Genomic DNA, 17,102 nt, shown 5'->3' with positions numbered 1-17,102 from the left:
AAGTGAGAGGTTTTTGAAGTCACAAACAGGGTTGACGACTGTGTGTGTGTGAAGCATCTTCTGTCAGTGGGTTGCTGAGAAGACAGCTGTCTTACGCTGTAGAAGAAAATAATCATGAACAAACTCAGGTCAGTCATGGTAGCTGGTGACATTCTCAATAGCTCATGTCCTGCTCAAACGTTCCAGAGAAGAGAACACCCGTCACCCAGACCTGTCCCCTCAGCCCCACCCCCTCCCCACATCTAGGTCTCAACTGTAGAAGCCGTGAGAGACACACCAGAGCCCTGGGCACTGTCACTGCCTGGGGAGAACACGACAGGACTTGGTCAGAGCCAGGATGTGTGCAGTCTCCCAGGACAGGAGACTAAAGGAGGAACTATGGGGAGTAGGGTCTCCCACGAATCCCGTTTGCACTGTCACAGGGTCACGGGTCACACCTCCGTACTGACTGGCAGCCTGAGCGTAGCTCCCTCCCCTTCCCACCAGTGGGAAGAAAACATCCCATGAGAGACCAGGAAGGAGGCAGGGCCATGAGGTCCTAAAGGAACCCCTAGTCCTGGGCCCCAGAGAAGTTTCCAGAACTGTGAGTACAGACCCAGAGCAGGATCAGGGAACCTGAGGAATGTCTGTGGCCTGGACTAACCATCCTCCAGGGGGTCTGTCCTCAGCAGGACCGTCCCCTCTGACCTGTGACTGTTGCGGACCAGGTCTCCATCACTGACTCATCAAGGTGATAAATCTGTCCCTCATGTTCACACGTGCCTCACTAAAGAGTCAGTGTTAGCAAACCTCCCCAGACCGGGCAAGCACACGTGTGGGGTCAGTACTTTCCATTAACGAAGTGGATACACTTCTTCCTGGGCTTGAAACCCCCTGTGGGACAAGAAACTCAGACCCCACCCTTCCCTACCTGAGCGCCTCCTCCTCCACATCACAGCTCCCACCACAGCTCCAGTGACCACAGCTCCAAGGAGGACCAGGACAGCAACGGTGACCACAGTGGGGATGGTGGCCTGAGGAGGCTCTGGGAAGGGAAGGGAAGGTCAGGGCCCTGACCCCCAGGCTGCAGCCCTGACCCTGCTGAAGTCCTCCAGAGGCCCCTGCTCCCTGAGAAGAGGCTCTGTGCCCACGTCCCCTCCTCACCCCATCTCAGGGTCAGGGGCTCGGGCAGCCCCTCGTGCTGCACATGGCATGTGTAGCTCTGCTCCTCTCCAGGGGGCACTGCCACGGCCGCCCACTTCTGGAAGCTCCCGTCCCCCGCAGGCCTGGTCTCCACAAGCTCCATGTCCTGGGTCAGGTCCTGCCTGTCACGCTGCCAGGTCAGGGTGATCTCCGCAGGGTAGAAGCCCAGGGCCCAGCACCTCAGGATGACCTCACGGTCAGAAATGGGGTGGTGGGTCACGTGTGCCTTTGGGGGCTCTGAAGAGAAGGGTGAGAAAATTCAGGAACTTTTCATCCCTCATGGGTCACTCCAGCAGCACTCCTGTGACCATCCTGAGTGGACAAGACAGCTGGGGTCGGGGATGGACCATAAAACCCAGACACCTCTGATGAGCTAGTCTCTGGAAAGTTCTAGAGCAAGAGTGATACAGCCCAGAGTAGGAGGCAGGTTTCTGAGGGGTTTCTGGTCCCAACCTGGGTGGAGGCCAAATGACTCATAAAGCCGCGTGGACCTCAGACACACTGGGTGTGGGACAGAGAACAAGGCCTGAGAAAGTAAGTCCCCATGGGTCTCAAGGCCACTGCCAGGGTCAAGGGGAACCACTGATGGGTTAGTTCAGGGTTGGTCTCCCCTCCATCCCAGAGAGACTGCACGTAATTGTCCCTGAGAGAAGGGGGTGCCTGCCACTCTTTGGTCCCAGATATGAAAACCCAGGGGACTCAATGTCCCGACCCAAAGGAGGGTGTTCTGACCCCGGTCCATTTCCTGTCTCCGTGTAGGAGCCGCAGCCCGAGGGGAGAGGAGGGAGCCCCGCGGCCCTGGTACCTGCGCGCTGCAGCGTCTCCTTCCCCTTTTCCAGGTAAAGGCGGAGCCACTCCACGCACTCCCCCTCCAGGTAGCTCCTGTACTGCTCCGCCACACCGATCTCCTCCCACTGGCGCCGGGTGATCTGAGCCGCCGCGTCGGCCGCGGTCCAGGAGCGCAGGTCCTCGTTCAGGGCGATGTAGTCGGTACCGTCGTAGCCGTACTGCCAGTACCCGCGGAGGAGGCGCCCGGCCCGGTCCGTTTCGCAGCCGGTCAGCCTCTGGTAGGAGTGAGACCCTGACCCCGCCCCGCGCTCAGCCCCGCCCACTCTCAAATCGCGGGGATTAAACCTAAACCGATAATGAAACTGGGTCGAAGTCCCCGCGGTTCCTCCCGGGTGGGGTGGAGTGTCCTGCGGACTCGGGTGGAGCTCGGACCCGGACACTCGGCCGACCCCGGCCCGTCCGTGGGGAGGGGGTCGTGACCGGGCCCCGCCCGCGTGGCTCACCGTCCTCGCTCTGGTTGTAGTAGCCGCGCAGGGCGTTCAGGTTCACTCGGAAAGTCTGTGCGTTTTCCTTGCAGTTCTGCGTGTTCCGGTCCCAATACTGCGGGTCCTCCTGCTCCACCCACGGCGCCCGCGGCTCCGCCCTCGGGTTCGCGGCGTCGCTGTCGAACCGCACGAACTCCGTGTCGTCCACGTAGCCGACGGTGAAGAAGCGGGGCTCCCCGCGGCCGGGCGGGGACACGGCGGTGATGAAATATCTCAGGGCGTGGGGACCTGGGGACGGGGAGGGGTTGAGACCCGGCGACCCTTCCCGGCGAAGGTACCGGCCCGGGGGATGGAAAAGGGGCCGGGAGAGACCACGGGTCGGGAAGGGGCGGAGGAGGACACTCGCCCTCCCCGGCGTCCTGCGCCCCCGCCGGGTCCCCTCGCTCCTCCCCGCAGAGGCCGTTCCCTCCGGACCCGCACTCACCCACCCAGGTCGGGCTCAGGACCAGGGACCCCGAGAGCAGCAGGAGGAGGGATAGAAATCTCATGGCCGCACCCTCAGGGTCTGAGGACTGTTTGAGGCGGGCAGGTCCGCCCAGACATTAGCACCGGGGTCCTTGCTGACGCTGATTGGCTTCTCCAGAAAACGGACAACCAATGGCAGTGATATCCGGGGACTCGTCATGAGTATCCAAGGCCGCAGGACCCGACCCAGATTGTGAGATGCAGAAGTGAAACCCGGGCAGATGGGGACTCCCCAACACTGACATTCCCCGCCCAGACTCTGACCTCGGGCTGCGACCCTGAGAGCCAGGCCCGGGGACCCGGGACTGTGCCCTGACCTCTCCTGCGCGGAGAGCACTTTGTCACCTGTCTCCCTGAGTCCTGGCCCAGGGGCTGTGAGGAAACCAGAGAAAGATGATCAGCTTGGCCCTGCAATTCCTGCCTCTTCTTTATTCGGAATCCCTCCCCCTGAAATAGACTCCCTGCCTTCGCGCCCCTTATCTCTCTACCTGGACTCTTCTTAAAGAAAACTAGCCCTGGCCGGTTGGCTCAGTAGTAGAGCGTCGGCCTGGCGTGCAGGGGCCCCGGGTTCAATTCCTGGACAGGGCACATAGGAGAAGCGCCCATTTGCTTCTCCACCCCATCCTCCTTCCTCTCTGTCTCTCTCTTCTTCTCCCGCAGCCAAGGCTTCATTGGAGCAAAGATGGCCCGGGCGCTGGGGATGGCTCCTTGGCCTCTGCTCCAGGTGCTAGAGTGGCTCTGGTCGCGGCAGAGCAACGCCCCCTGGTGGGCAGAGCGTCGCCCCTGGTGGGCGTGCCGGGTGGATCCCGGTCGGGCGCATGCGGGAGTCTGTCTGACTGTCTCTCCCCGTTTCCAACTTCAGAAAAATACAAAAAAACAAAACAAAAAAAAAAACTAACCCCAGGGACTTCGATGTCAGAGAGTGAGCTCGCCCTGGGAATGAAGGTGGAGGGACAGGGTTTCTCTTAACCCTGGAGGAGCTGTGTCTGAAAACACGGGATGGAGATTCTAAGAGATCAGTCTCCCTGTCCTGAACATCAGGAAGCTGATCTGTAAAGAAGTGATTTTGGCCCCTTGGTACAGAAATGTCTCTAACCAGCACTGCACTCAGACTCACAAAGCTCCTGAATTCTACTTCCCACACAGTGTGTCTGTGACTCGGGATTGTTACATTGTGAAATGATCTTCATTCTGTAGCCCTGAGTTTGTCTGTGAGTCCCCCACATCCTCAATACAGAGAAGCCCAGGGAAGCCGTGTGTCACTGTGCATTTCAACAGGAGCATGTACATTCTTGAAGTTACAAGTGCTCAATGTGGTCATCCAAATGATGGAGAGAGAGAAGGAAGGTTGGCTGGAGGCGTCCCAGACCCAGGGCAGAGTAAGGAAAGTTCAGAGAGGGTGTGAGGGAGCCTGGACCCTAAGTCAGCCTTCAGAGGGGCAATGGTCCTGCCTCAGTTTCTCTGCTGTTCTCAATATTTGACAGGAAGGAGCCTGTGAGAAGTGAGGTCCCAGAGCAAATGGGGCAGCAGATTTGAGAGCACAGCAGCGGGGCCATCGGTCAGTTATGCTCCCTCAGGCTGAGGTCTGGGTGCGCATTCTCACGCTGCCACGTGACATAGTGGAGGAAAGAATGACAAGAGAGGAAAAGGGAAGAACTGCTGGACCAGCACCTTTACGTAGACGAGAAGGGATGAGGCCTCGAGCACCAGCACAGCGACGGCTCTGGCTGGGAGTGTGGACAGCTCACCTGTGGTGACGTCTCCAAGTAGACGGTGTTGGAAATCTGTATCAATCATCTTCTCATGCATTCAGTGTTCTCAGTGAAGCAGGAAACAAAGTCACTGGCAGTAATGAGATGGGGAAGGAGGGTGGATGTTTGAGCAGAGGATGGGGGAGACTGAGGGGGCTGTGCAGAGACAGGATGATTGCGGGCAGGAGTGTGGACCCCCTTGTGGTCTGGGTCATGATGTTAATGTGACAGCATCCACGTGCCTGTGTTGTCTCCAGCCTCCTGTAGCTGCACAAGGCAGGTGCAGGGAGAGCAGAGGTAGAATTCCCCTGCTGTGTGGTTTTTCCAAGCAAGAGTGACAAGGCAAGGGAGACCAAGGGAGGAATTGAAATGCTGTCTCATGGAATTGAAGATGAGTGAGGAGGGAGGAGAGGACATCGAGGGGTGAGGGACAGTGACTAGATGGTAGGATAATAACCTGGGATCCCAGTGGGCACAAAGGATTGTGGGAGGTGATGTAGCACAGGGTGGACTCAGGACTGGGAAACGGCACATTTGTGATGAATGGTTTGCTGACATTACATTACACATGTGGTCAAATAATCCACCAGTGTTTCCAGAGCTTAGGCCGCCCTGTGGGGTGAGTAGGGAGATGGAGGGCAGAGTGTGGGAAGCGTGGCGTGGAGACTGTGGGAGGGCTGGGTTATTGGCAATGACAAGTCTAGGGGATGACAAGGGAGGGGACCCAGGAAGAGCAGAGCAGAAGGTCATGGAGGAGAGGAGCTCAGGGAAGTGAGGAGCCAGGGACTGAGCATCCTCTGCTGAGTGTGTTCTGTCCCTGCTGTAAAGTGACCACAAACTGAGTGGCTTTAAACAGCAGCCCTTTATTATCTCATGGTTGTGCAGGTTACACATCCGACATGTCCTCACTGTGGCTCTGGAAGAATCCACTGCCAAGCTCACTCACTGTGTTGTCTGAACTCAGATTCTTGCAGATGTGGGACTGAGTCCCTGTTTCCTTGCTGGGTGTCAGCTGGAGCCACCCTGAGCTCCCAGAGGATGTCTTCAGTCCTGGAACGTGGCCCCCACAGCACACACAATCCTTCCCCCACATGGAACCTCTCTGCCTCCCCTCACCCTCATCTCTCCTGCAGCATCTCTGACTCCGCCCAGAGAAACCTCTCTGCCTTTAGGTTTATGTGACCTGATTGGGCCCAGACAGGTGATCCAGGATGGTCTCCCTGTCCTAAGGTTCTTAACCTTCATTACATCACCAGGTCCCTTTGTCATGTAAGGACTGAGACGAGTGCCCTGGTCCCTGTGCTCAGTGGCTGTGGGAGCCCCTTAAAGAGCAGCTTCTCACAGTGCCCACCCCCCTCCGTCCATGTCCTCACCTCACTGCGGGGCCCCTGTCTCTGGAGTGTCAGAGCCTGTGGGCAGTGGAGAGCTGGGGACAGAGAGAAACTCCGTCTCCTTAGGGCGCCCGGACCCCACACGGCTCCTCCCTGGTGGCCAGCAGCACCTGCCAGGAGGACCCCGTCTCCTTCGGGAACTGTGGGGGAGGACAGGGAGGATGGTGGAGAGGAACAGAGGGCCCGTGCCACACGGGGAGTCCTACCCCCACTGCTTGTCCTGCTGCAGGTGACAGGCTCTCCGTGACAGAGGAGGACACAGGGGAGACTCCAGGGGCAGGTCCACTTTAAAGCTCACGTCCCTTTGAGTCTCTGTGCTCACCACCAGGGACGGATGTCCCCAGAGACCTCTCCAGTCCCTGCTTGTCTGTGATCTCACTCGCACGTAGCAACCTGCAAATGCCTCACGTGTGGAACGTACTCAGTAAAGGCTGAAATGTGAAGTGTGGTCCCCTGCTGGTCTCTAAGGCCCGGTCCCCTCTGGGACTCCTCCCTGCATAGTGTCCTGCCCAAGAACTCCAGAGACCAGTAAATACCTGTGTGTGTTGGAGCGAGAGGTGGCCGGTGGCCTCTTTGTGACTCCGGGGTCCTCCCCGGTCCCTCCACCTTCAGTCCCTGGGAGCACATGTCCTGGGCCCGGAATGTGGCTGAGAGACTGCACTCTGTGACTCTGCCCGGAGGCAGGTCTAGAGGACGTTGGGGTGCAGGGACCCAGGAGCCCGGTGCTCACTGTGGGGTGACTCACTCCCACGTGCTCCTCACAGCGTCTCCGGGCCACTGCTCACCCCTCAGATGTCCTCCCGTCCTCCCCCCAGAATCCTGCCCCCTCTGCAGTCTGACCGCCGGCCCCCCCTCCAGGCAGCAGCACAGACCCGTCTCCCCCAGACCCCTGTGTGCAGGACTGTGTCTACAGTGCAGGTGTGAAGCCCTCAGTGACTCAGTGTTGTCCTGACACCACAGCCCTCTCCCCGTGTGCAGAGACGTCTGAGGTGGGCGGGACCAGGAGAGGGACAGACACATGTCACCTGTCCTGCACCCACTGCTGTCCCCGTCCCCACCCTTCCAAGCTCTGCTTTATCCACACTTTTTTTTTCAGGAGCATCCACATCCCCCTGTGGAGATCCCCGGGTGTTAGCTGTTCACTCATGTCCGAGTCCCAGTTGTGGGTTAACGTCCTGTCTCTCCCACCAGCCACCTGGCCCAGAGCAAAGTGTGGGAACACAGATGAGTATTGGGTTCACTTGGGGAAGTATGAGCTGAAGTACTTCACTGCTCTATTACATGTGACCTTTGTGGTGAACGGAAACCCACGAGTCAGAGATGCTGTTAGGATTGGGGACAGGAACCTGGACGTCATAATACTGCATTCTGCATAAGGGTCCCCTCGAAGAGGAGGCTCTCTCTGTCTCCTGATTCTCACTCCCTCTCCTACCCTGTCCCACTCTGCGGATGTAGGAGCTCTGGACAGGGGGGTGCTTGTCCTCACTGCCTCCTCCGCTCCCCTGGCCGTCCCTGGTCAGGGGACGGGGTCCCGCCTGTCCTGCGGAGGGACCTCCACGGGCTGCACAGCACGACCCCGGGGTCCCGGACATGCAGAGTGACCATGCTGTCCCCTTTCCCGTCGCTGATGTGGAAATGTTTGTCTTCTGCATTATTTTGCCTTGTGTTTGTCTTTTATTTTGAGGTATAACTGAATAAAACATTATATCAGTGTCAGGTGTTGCTAAGGAGTAAGTTTTAAAAGTTCATATCACAAGAAAAAACCTTGTAACTATGAATGGTGACAAATGGAACTAGGTGTATTATAGTGATCATTTTACGATATGTACAAATATCAAATCATTATGTTTATTGATACGTAAAAGTCATCCTGACCCTCTGTGAGAACCCTGTCCTTCCAAAGTCATTCCAGACCACCGGGCACCATTGTGTCCAACAGACACACACACACTGATCTCCTTCTCTGTGGGAGGGCATAGTGGCCCCTGGGTGATGCCGCACCCCCAAAGCCTCTCTGTGAGGATAGCACCCCCCTTGCAAACAGCTGTCCCCAACATCACAGACTTGCTAGATGCTCTCAGTCACCAGCCTGGGATGTGTCACTCTGGTCTCGACCTGGCTGGTGCCTTCCTCTCTGTAGCTATTACTGAAGAGAGTCGAGACCCGTCTGCTGTTACTTGGGAGGGACCACAATGGACATTCTCTGTGCTGCCTGTGGGGCACCTGCACGGCCCTACTCTCTGCCACAGGCTCGTGACAGCTGCTGTGTCACCTGGTCCAGGCAGAAGTGCTGTTGTGTCGTTACATCGATGGTGTTGTGCTCACGTCTGGCTGTCTTCCCGTCCTGGAGGAAGCAGCTCCCTCTTTGCTGACACCCCTCCGACAGCGGGGATGGGGGTCAGTGAGCACAGAGTGTGAGGACCGGCTTCTCTGTCACGTTCTCGGGGGCTGTGTGGTTGGTAAGACACAGGTGATGCCGGCCGCGGTCACAGAATAAGTACCGGCCTCTCTGCGGCCACAGCAGGCTGGGCAATTGCAATAGGTTTTAGGTTTGTTAGGTTATGGGAGGGTCTTCATTCCCCGTTTGGCTCACATGGTGTGGCCCCTTTATGCCCCCTTTCTGAAAGGGCCCTGGGCTGGGAGGAGCACCAGGAGGCAGCTTTTCCTGCCGCTAAGCAGCCTCAGCCAGTGTCCGGGTTCTGGGCAGGTGACCAGAGCCCGCTGAGTGCAGCCGGTGTTCACGTGACACCCGCGGGGTGTGGTTGAGGGTTATGACAACGTCAGGGCAGGGAGAGGACACCACTCAAGTTCTGGTCCCAGCTGTGGGCGGGGCTGAGGGCCGATACAGTCTTGTTGAACCACAAGTGAGCGCAGGGGACCAGGCCCGTCAGCAGCAGGACCGGCCCCAGGCCACGCCGTCACCACCAGCCACATGGCTGGCGTGGTGCACTGGGTCACGCACCGGCCCAGGAGTGTGGGGCACAGACATCCCCCTGACCACGTGGGGGGCACATCTCCACAGAGAGCCCACCTCTCCTCTAGCCCGTTAAGCAAAGGACTGCAGGCTGTCCCAGGTCAGTGACATATCAATGCGCTGGACAACCAGAGCCCACGCCGGGAACACCGCTGCCGTCCCTGGTCCACAGGGGAAGCCATGGGTTCCTGATGAAGCTGGTGCATTACCGGCTCCCACAGGAGGACCAGCCCTGGAGGCGCAGCGATGCGTATTAACCCGAGCAGCCCTGGGGTGCCGGGAGGGGCCACGTGACCCCATCCATCACGGCCCCCCACCGCGGACAAGCAGCCCCTCCACACGGGCACCCTCCGCTCCTCCACGTGCACACCGGGACCTCCACCCACTCCGCCCACGGCAAGGGGTCCTGAGCACAGCTCTCCTCCACCTCTCCGTGTTCCGGGTCAGTTTTCCTCACGTTCCTGAGCGGCCCGCCCACCCGGTACCCCTGTCCATGAGTCACTGGGCCCTACTCAGGGGCGCCTGTCACACTCCCCTCCCGGGTCTGTTCAGGACTGACCCCGTCCTGGCTGACAGCCCTTCCCGAGCTGTGCAGCGTCAGCTCCCAGGCCCCCTGGTCCTGCTCTGCCTTCTCCTCCTGGGTCTGAATCACAGGAACTTACTCTGGAGTTTTAAATCCCAGCATTTCTAAAAGCTTTCAGTAGGATAACTCTATGTTGGGTTAAAGAGAATTAGTTAAAAAATCCAGAAAAGTATACTGTCATGAAGGTCATAAAGGACGACACCCACAGAGACAGGTGGACAGATCATGTGTGCACAGTAAATTTTCAAAGAGTGAGCGTTGGGACAAACAACACCCACGGAACATTCCAGCACCTGGGAAGCCCTCTTCATTATTATTCAGTCATAACCTCCCCCCACCCACCCTGAGTACCCACCATCTTGAGGTCTCACAGCACAGGGAGTCCCGTCAGGTGTGATAGAATGGAACAGTACAGTGGACGCCCCTGGGCACCTGGCTCTCACTCAGCGTTGTGTCCTGGGTCTCATCTCTGTGGCTGTGAGGTTGTAGTGTATTCATTCTTATGGTCACGGAGGATTCTATTATATGAACAGACCACACTTCATATCCTGTGTAGCCTGTGAGCATTTGTTATACCCAGGTTTACAAACTCTGCTCTTATGAATAATTTCTTCACACTATTTGTCACACATATGTGTGCACGTCTACCGGGTATACAACTAGGAGTGGACATGCTGGGTCACAGGGTGAGCCGATGTTTCGGTGTAGTTACTTCTGCCAAAGCATTTCTCAAAGTGTTTGAATCAACTGACTCACACTAGCAGTACATGACAGATTGAATTAATCCTAATCCTGCCAACAATAAATTTTTTTTTGTTTTCACTTTAGCCATTCTTAAGGGGTGCACTGATAGCACATATGACTTAATTTGAATTTCCCCTCTGACTCAAAATGTTGAGCAATTTTCATAAATTTGTTGGCCATGCGAATATCCTCAGTTAGATGCTGGACTGAACTAATTGTTAGTGACCGAATGGAACTCCAGTAATGTGCCAGCCTTTGCAACAATAGTTTTATCTCTGTGTGGGGGATAAAACATATGATGTTTTGGGAATCTGGGTTACCCTTCCTCACCTGGTGGACTCCCTGGGGCAGGAATAGTTATTAACTTTGAGTGTTGGCCTCAATCAAACCCAAGCGCTGGTGTGCTGGCATCTATTAACTGCTATGCTACTTTTTCTAGTAATGGATCTGTGATCTAAGCCCTGTGCTATAATGGAAAATATTTGCTCTTTCCCTGGTTCCTGGCACAGAGCTCCTAAAGCCCTCAGACTCTCCTGAGTGACAGGAGTGTCTCTGGGATGCTCATGAGATGGCCCGTGGCTGAGGTCCTGGGTAGCTTCAGGATGGGGCTGGTCACCAGAGACCAAGCTTGATGAGAGGGCTGGAGCTTTCAGCCTCACTGCCCCACCTCTGGGGAGTCCAATCACCAATGGCCAGTGATTTAATCATCATGTCCACATGGGGAAACTTCCATACAAAACCCTTAACAATGGGGTTCAGAGCTTCTGAAGTAGCGAACACATCCACATGCTGGGGGGAAGGGGGTGACACTTTCCAACTCCCTGGTGACAGAGGCCCCTGCACTAAGGACCCTTCCCCACCTCACCATGTCCCTCTTCATCTGGCTGCTCACTGTGTCATTTATGATGACCTGTCATAGAAAGCACAGCACTTCCCTGAGCCACTGAGTTGTTCTAGCAAGTTATTGAAATCGAGAGGAGGGATCCCCCAACTTTTGTAGCCAAATCAGACAGAAGTGCAGGTAACATGGGGCCTGAACTCTACAGTGAGGGCTGTGTTGTGGGGCGGAGCCCTGAGTGTGTGGGGTCTGACGCTCACTCCAGGCAGTTCGTGTTGGAATAGAGCTGAATGGTAGAAAATGCAGTTAGTGTCTGAGAATCAGAGAACTGGCTGAGTGAAGAGAAACCCCCACCATCCTCACAGAAATTCAGAGTAAGAGCCAGGAAGTAACCTCTCCCTGGGATGTCGTTTATTGGTTACTTGTTCTTCCCGCCAAACTTGAGTGCTACAAAGTGCAAAGTCAAGTCTCAGATCTTCACTCTCATGGAGAGTTGAAAGGGGTCACTTCTCCATCCCTCACCCCAGCAGCTGAACTCTCTTCACATGAGAGAATTCCACACGTAAAGTCAGGTGGGAGGCAGAGACCACATCCCTCCATAAAAGAGGGAAACCCACTATAAGGTATTTTTCCCCGCCGAGAAGGAAGGAAGGGGCTGGAGCCACGAAGTGTGGAATAACAAAAGGCTTTATTGAGTACAGAGCACGCATCCCACCCGGTGCCGTTCCCTGGCCCCTAGGAAAGATGGAGGCCAGAGAAGTCGCAAGTGGTGACCCGTGTGGGAGATATTTAAAGTCCCTAGGGTGGTCGAGCTAATATGACATGGTGAAATCTCACTGGCTGTAAGACAGTCGCTTTTTTAAAAAGGGTTCCTGGGAAGTTCCTTTTGGCGTACTTGGTTGTGGGCGGTCCTAGCCAAAGTTCGCGGGTCTGGGTTCCTCATGTGGCCATCCCCCATTATCCACCGACCTTACACACACGTTCCCCAATATTTGTGCAACTGGACACGGCATGAGGCTCCACCAGTCTGGGGACCACATGCCAGACTCTGCCTTGGGACATGGTGATAGAGAGGCTGGGACTGTGCTGACTGCAGTGGACAAGGGTGGCGGGAGTGGCAGGGACAGTGTCCAGCTGCCAGGAGAGCAGAGACAGCAGTTCTGGCTGCAGGACCAGGGTCCAGCATCAGGGAGTCAGGGGTGTGAGCAGTGACATGTGCCCAGCAGCAGGACAGTGGTTCCTGTGTGGGACCCAACCTAGGCTGGACTGTGGGTCTGCTCCTGGCTGTGTGGCCTCAACCTAGTCTGTGGCTTTCCCCCAAATACTATTACACCCCAATATAATGTATATACTGCTTTATATCTAAAGCAAAAATATTTGGGATTACGTTTGCTGCAAGAAATCAATCAGGGGAACAGTTTCAAAGAAGAAGTGTTCAGAGATTTTATTATGCTGACCCGGGGCACTTCCTAAATCTTCCACCTGACTCCCCTGTGGGAAACAGGCTGTAAACTGGCAAGGTCGTTATAACCTAAGGCTTAGTTTAAGACTAAGCCTTTCCCGCCCTTTTAATACTAAGATCTTTTCAACAAAGCTTTTACCCACACCCTTGACTGTTGTATGATATAGGGTGGTACACTCTCATGAGGAATCCCATTTATGTCTCAGATGAGTGGCTTTGTATCAGACTTCCTTATTTGTGTAGTGGATTAAAGGCTTTAACTGTCTACACTATCTAATAAAGCCAAGGCCAGGGGCTCTTTCTCTGACCTTGCCATCAGCATTGCAGAGGCCTCCCAATCCCATCCTCTTTTCCCGGTGAGTCTGTTTTCGTAATTCCACACAGTTCTCCCTCAGAACCTGGAATTACTAGTCACGCTGGTTCGTGGCACTCTGCCCATGGCAAAGAGAACGACATGTACCTCCCACCATCACATCTCATAATTGACAGTACATGTCCTCCCTTTTCTTTCTGAATGAAAAAAACATACCTTTACATGTGGACTTAAGACCCTTCCCCTCCCTGAGCTCCATCACTGACCTCAGGGGTTCCCAGTCTGGCTGAAATCCAAGATTGCTGTGGGTTTCTTACACACCCCCAGGCCCCTCCCAGACCCACCATCCCTGAGAATTGGGCACCAGACCAGGAATCACCATGTAACCAGCCCTGCAGGTGAGGCTGACACACAGCCCTGTGGGGACCCTGGTCTGGGTTCCTGCTACTAAACGTGTGACCTGAGACCAGCAGCATCAGCACCAACCTTGTTATAATCCAGACTCTCATACTCTGCTCCTGAGGGTCTGAGTCTTAACAAAACAGCAGGTGACCCCTGCGCGCAGGGAAGTCTGGGACTCCGTGGTCGCCATGCCTTCTAGACGTGGAGACAGAACTGTGCCGTCGACTCTGGTGTGTGTCTGAGCAGATCGCTCAGCACTGGGTCCTGGTCAGTCCTTCCTCCTTTGTCTTCTGCAGCCATCACTGCCTGGGTCACCTCCTCTGTCCTCAAAGCTTTAAATCTCTCTCTGTGTCGTCTCCCAAGTCTGTTTCTCCAGCTGACATCTCTCCTCATCTCCAGAATCATCTGTCCAGCTGCCAATCGGACGACTCCCTTGTATTTCTAACAGACGTCTCAGCTCCACCATCTCTTACAATGAACGCCTGTGATGCCCCCTCAGATATGCTCCTTCCAGAGCCTTCCCATCTCCACTGACAGCAACTCCATCTACTTTTATCCCCTGAGAATTTTCGTGACCTTGACTCCTCTGACACCTCAGATCAACCCATCAGGAAACACGGACACTCAGAGGAGAATGAGACTGGAACCCCAAACAAGAACAAAAATAGTCAGACTGCTCCATAGAAACAAAGAAACAACAAATAAAGACTCAGGAGGTGGGGACTGTTAGATCCAGGCCGGGGCCGTGGCTGACTGACCCCACAGAGTCCTCACTGCCCACAGACCTGGAGGTGTCCTTTATTAGGACAATTTACAAGGCCTGGGTGACATTTGAGTCCCTGTGATCACAGGACCTGAGGGACAAGGTTCTACTGAAGAGGCAAGAAAAAAGCAGAAAGGTGACCCCGTTGAGGAGTAACCACATCAGTGTCCACGGTGCACTGAGCACACTAGGCAGAGACCCCGACCACACTCGGCCCTCACAGCCTCTCCTGTCCCTGCAACAGACTCAGCACAGCAGACACACAGGTTCTGGAGAGTTCTCAGTGCTTCTATTTATTTCCTCTCAAACTTTAGGGTCTTCTCTTTTACTTAACCCAACAACCCTCCATAGCAAGAAGTGAAAATACAAACTCACACACAGAGTCCTATTTCAATAAGAGAATAAAAAGCTGCAGCTCAGTGCTCCATGAAGTACAGACAGGGATGGGGAGGGCCCAGCCCCCCTCTGCTGGACAGGGAAGTGTGGGGAGGGGACATGGGGGCAGGGGTGGGCCAGCCTCCCACCTCCTCACACTATGCTGATAGGAATGCAGACACGTTCAGATACCCTTTGCAGAGAGAGAAGTGAGAGGATCCTGAAGTCAAATAGGGTTGGTGTGTGTGTGTGTGTAAAGCATCTTCCATCACTCAGTCCCCGACAAGGCAGCTGTCTCACGCTATAGAAGGAAATAATCATAAAGAAATACAGTTCAGTCATGGTAACTGGTGACATTCTCAAGAGTTCACCTTAAAAAGTCCCAGAGGATCCCCATCACCCAGCCCTGTCCCCTCTGCCCCAACCCCTCCCCACAACAGGGTCTCACCTTTAGAAGCCGTGAGAGACACATCAGAGCCCTGGGAACTGTCACTGCCTGGGGTAGAACACAACAAGACGTGGTCAGAGCCCCCAGGACAGGAGACTAAAGGTAGATATGGAGAGTATGATCCCACATGGGCTACTGTCTGCATTATCACAGGGTTTCAGGGGTCACCCCCTCCATACTCACTTGCAGCCTGAGCGTAGCTCCCTCCTTTCCCACCTGCGGGAAGAAAACATCCTGTGAGAGACCAGGGAGGAGGCAGGACCATGAGGTCCTAAAGGAACCCCTAGTCCTGGGCCCCAGAGAAGTTTCCAGAACTGTGAGTACAGACCTAGGACAGGATCAGAAAACCTGAGGAAAAGTACGTGTGTGGGGACTGGACCACCCATCCTTCTGAAGGTCTGTCCTCAGCAGGACCCTCCCCTCTGACCTGTGACTGTAGGGAACCAGGTCCCCATCACCAGACTCATCAAGCTGATAACTTTGTCCCTCACGTTCACAAGCGCCTCACTAAAGAGTCAGTGTTAGCAAACAGCCCCAGACTGGGCAAGCACACATGTGTGGGGACAGTACTTCCCATTAATGAAGCAAACAAACTTCTTCCTGAGCTTGAAACCCCCTGTGGAACAAGAAACTCAGACCCCACCCTTCCCTACCTGAGCGCCTCCTCCTCCACATCACAGCCCCCACCACAGCTCCAGTGACCACAGCTCCAAGGACCAGGACAGCAACGGTGACCACAGTGGTGATGGTGGCCTGAGGAGGCTCTGGGAAGAGATGGGAAGGGAAGGTCAGGGCCTTGACCCCCAGGCCACAGCACCGACCCTGCTGAAGTCCTCCAGAGGGCCCTGCTCCCTGAGAAGAGGCTCCGTGCCCACGTCCCCTCCTCACCCCATCTCAGGGTCAGGGGCTCAGGCAGCCCCTTGTGCTGCACATGGCACGTGTAGCTCTGCTCCTCTCCAGGGGGCACTACCACGGCCGCCCACTTCTGGAAGCTCCCGTCCCCTGCAGGCCTGGTCTCCACAAGCTCCATGCCCTGGGTCAGGTCCTGCCCATCACGCTGCCAGGTCAGGGTGATCTCCGCAGGGTAGAAGCCCAGGGCCCAGCACCTCAGGGTGACCTCACGGTCAGAGATGGGGTGGTGGGTCACGTGTGCCTTTGGGGGGTCTGAGGAGAAAGGTGAGAAATTCAGGAACTTTGCATCTGTCATGGGCCACTCCAGCAGCACTCATGTGACCATCCTGAGAGTGGACAGGACAGCTGGGCTGGGGGAGGGAGCACAAAAACCAGACACCAGCCTGGACAAAGGAGCCTGGGATGATCTCAGTTATGAGATCATTTCTTTAGAAATTTCTAGAATCAGAGTGACACAGCCCAGTTTAAGAGGCAGGCCTATCGAGGCATAAAGGGAGTTCTGGTCCCGACCTGGGTGGACACCAAATGACTCAGAAAAGCCTGGTCAGACCTCAGACACACTGGGTGGGGGCGGAAACAAGGCCTGAAGGAGAAAGTCCCCATGGGTCCCAGGGCCACTGCCAGGGTCAAGGGGAACCGCTGATGAGTTATTTCAGGATTGTCCTCCACTCCATCCTGGTGAGACTGCACGTAATTGTCCCTGAGAAAAGAGGGAGTCGCTTTCTGGTCCCAGATCTAAAAACCCAGGGGACTCAATGTCCTGACGCACAAGAGGGTGTTCTGATTCTGATCCATTTCCTGACTCCGTGTAGGACCCGCAGCCCGAGGGGAGAGGAGGGAGCCCCGCGGCCCTGGTACCTGCGCGCTGCAGCGTCTCCTTCCCCTTTTCCACGTAAATGCGGAGCCACTGCACGCACTCCCCCTTCAGGTAGTTCCTGTAGCGCTCCGCATAACCGCCCACCTCCAACTTGTGCTTAGTGATCTGAGCCGCAGCGTCGACAGCGGTCCAGGAGCGCAGGTCCTCGTTCAGGGCGATGTAGTCCGTACCGTCGTAGCCGTACTGCCAGTACCCGCGGAGGAAGCGCCCGTCCGGTCCAATTTCGCAGCCATGTATCTTCTGGAGGATGTGAGACCCTGACCCCGCCCCGCGGTCAGCTGCACCCAC

The 17,102-nt window shown here is 55.7% G+C and overlaps 2 protein-coding genes across 3 annotated transcripts in view; both read right to left on the bottom strand.

Moving 5' to 3' along the window:
- Positions 1–550: 550 nt before the first annotated feature.
- Positions 551–3,976, bottom strand: LOC136389803 (patr class I histocompatibility antigen, A-126 alpha chain-like). The gene is made up of 7 exons (XM_066361524.1): positions 3,865–3,976; positions 2,941–3,479; positions 2,475–2,744; positions 1,988–2,263; positions 1,144–1,419; positions 850–1,024; positions 551–581 (listed from the first exon to the last, which is right to left on the bottom strand). Exons 2-7 carry the CDS (start codon positions 3,002–3,004, stop codon positions 551–553), a joined length of 1,092 nt encoding a protein of 363 aa, XP_066217621.1. The 5' UTR covers positions 3,005–3,479; positions 3,865–3,976.
- A 10,757-nt stretch (positions 3,977–14,733) lies between these two features.
- LOC136387813 (patr class I histocompatibility antigen, A-126 alpha chain-like) overlaps positions 14,734–17,102 on the bottom strand; it is a 192,054-nt gene continuing 189,685 nt past the window's right edge. For both annotated transcript variants that reach the window (XM_066359884.1, XM_066359885.1), the window contains exons 3-8: positions 16,796–17,071; positions 15,914–16,189; positions 15,679–15,789; positions 15,209–15,241; positions 15,026–15,073; positions 14,734–14,878 (exon numbers count right to left, since the gene is read on the bottom strand). In XM_066359884.1, coding sequence (XP_066215981.1) covers positions 14,874–14,878; positions 15,026–15,073; positions 15,209–15,241; positions 15,679–15,789; positions 15,914–16,189; positions 16,796–17,071 — 749 coding nt within the window. In that variant the 3' untranslated portion in view covers positions 14,734–14,873. The remainder of the gene's footprint in view (positions 14,879–15,025; positions 15,074–15,208; positions 15,242–15,678; positions 15,790–15,913; positions 16,190–16,795; positions 17,072–17,102) is intronic.

The sequence above is a fragment of the Saccopteryx leptura genome, chromosome 1 (genome assembly GCF_036850995.1).
Source record: "Saccopteryx leptura isolate mSacLep1 chromosome 1, mSacLep1_pri_phased_curated, whole genome shotgun sequence".
Classification (NCBI taxonomy): Eukaryota; Metazoa; Chordata; class Mammalia; order Chiroptera; family Emballonuridae; genus Saccopteryx; species Saccopteryx leptura.
This window is presented reverse-complemented; position numbering and strand designations above follow the sequence as displayed.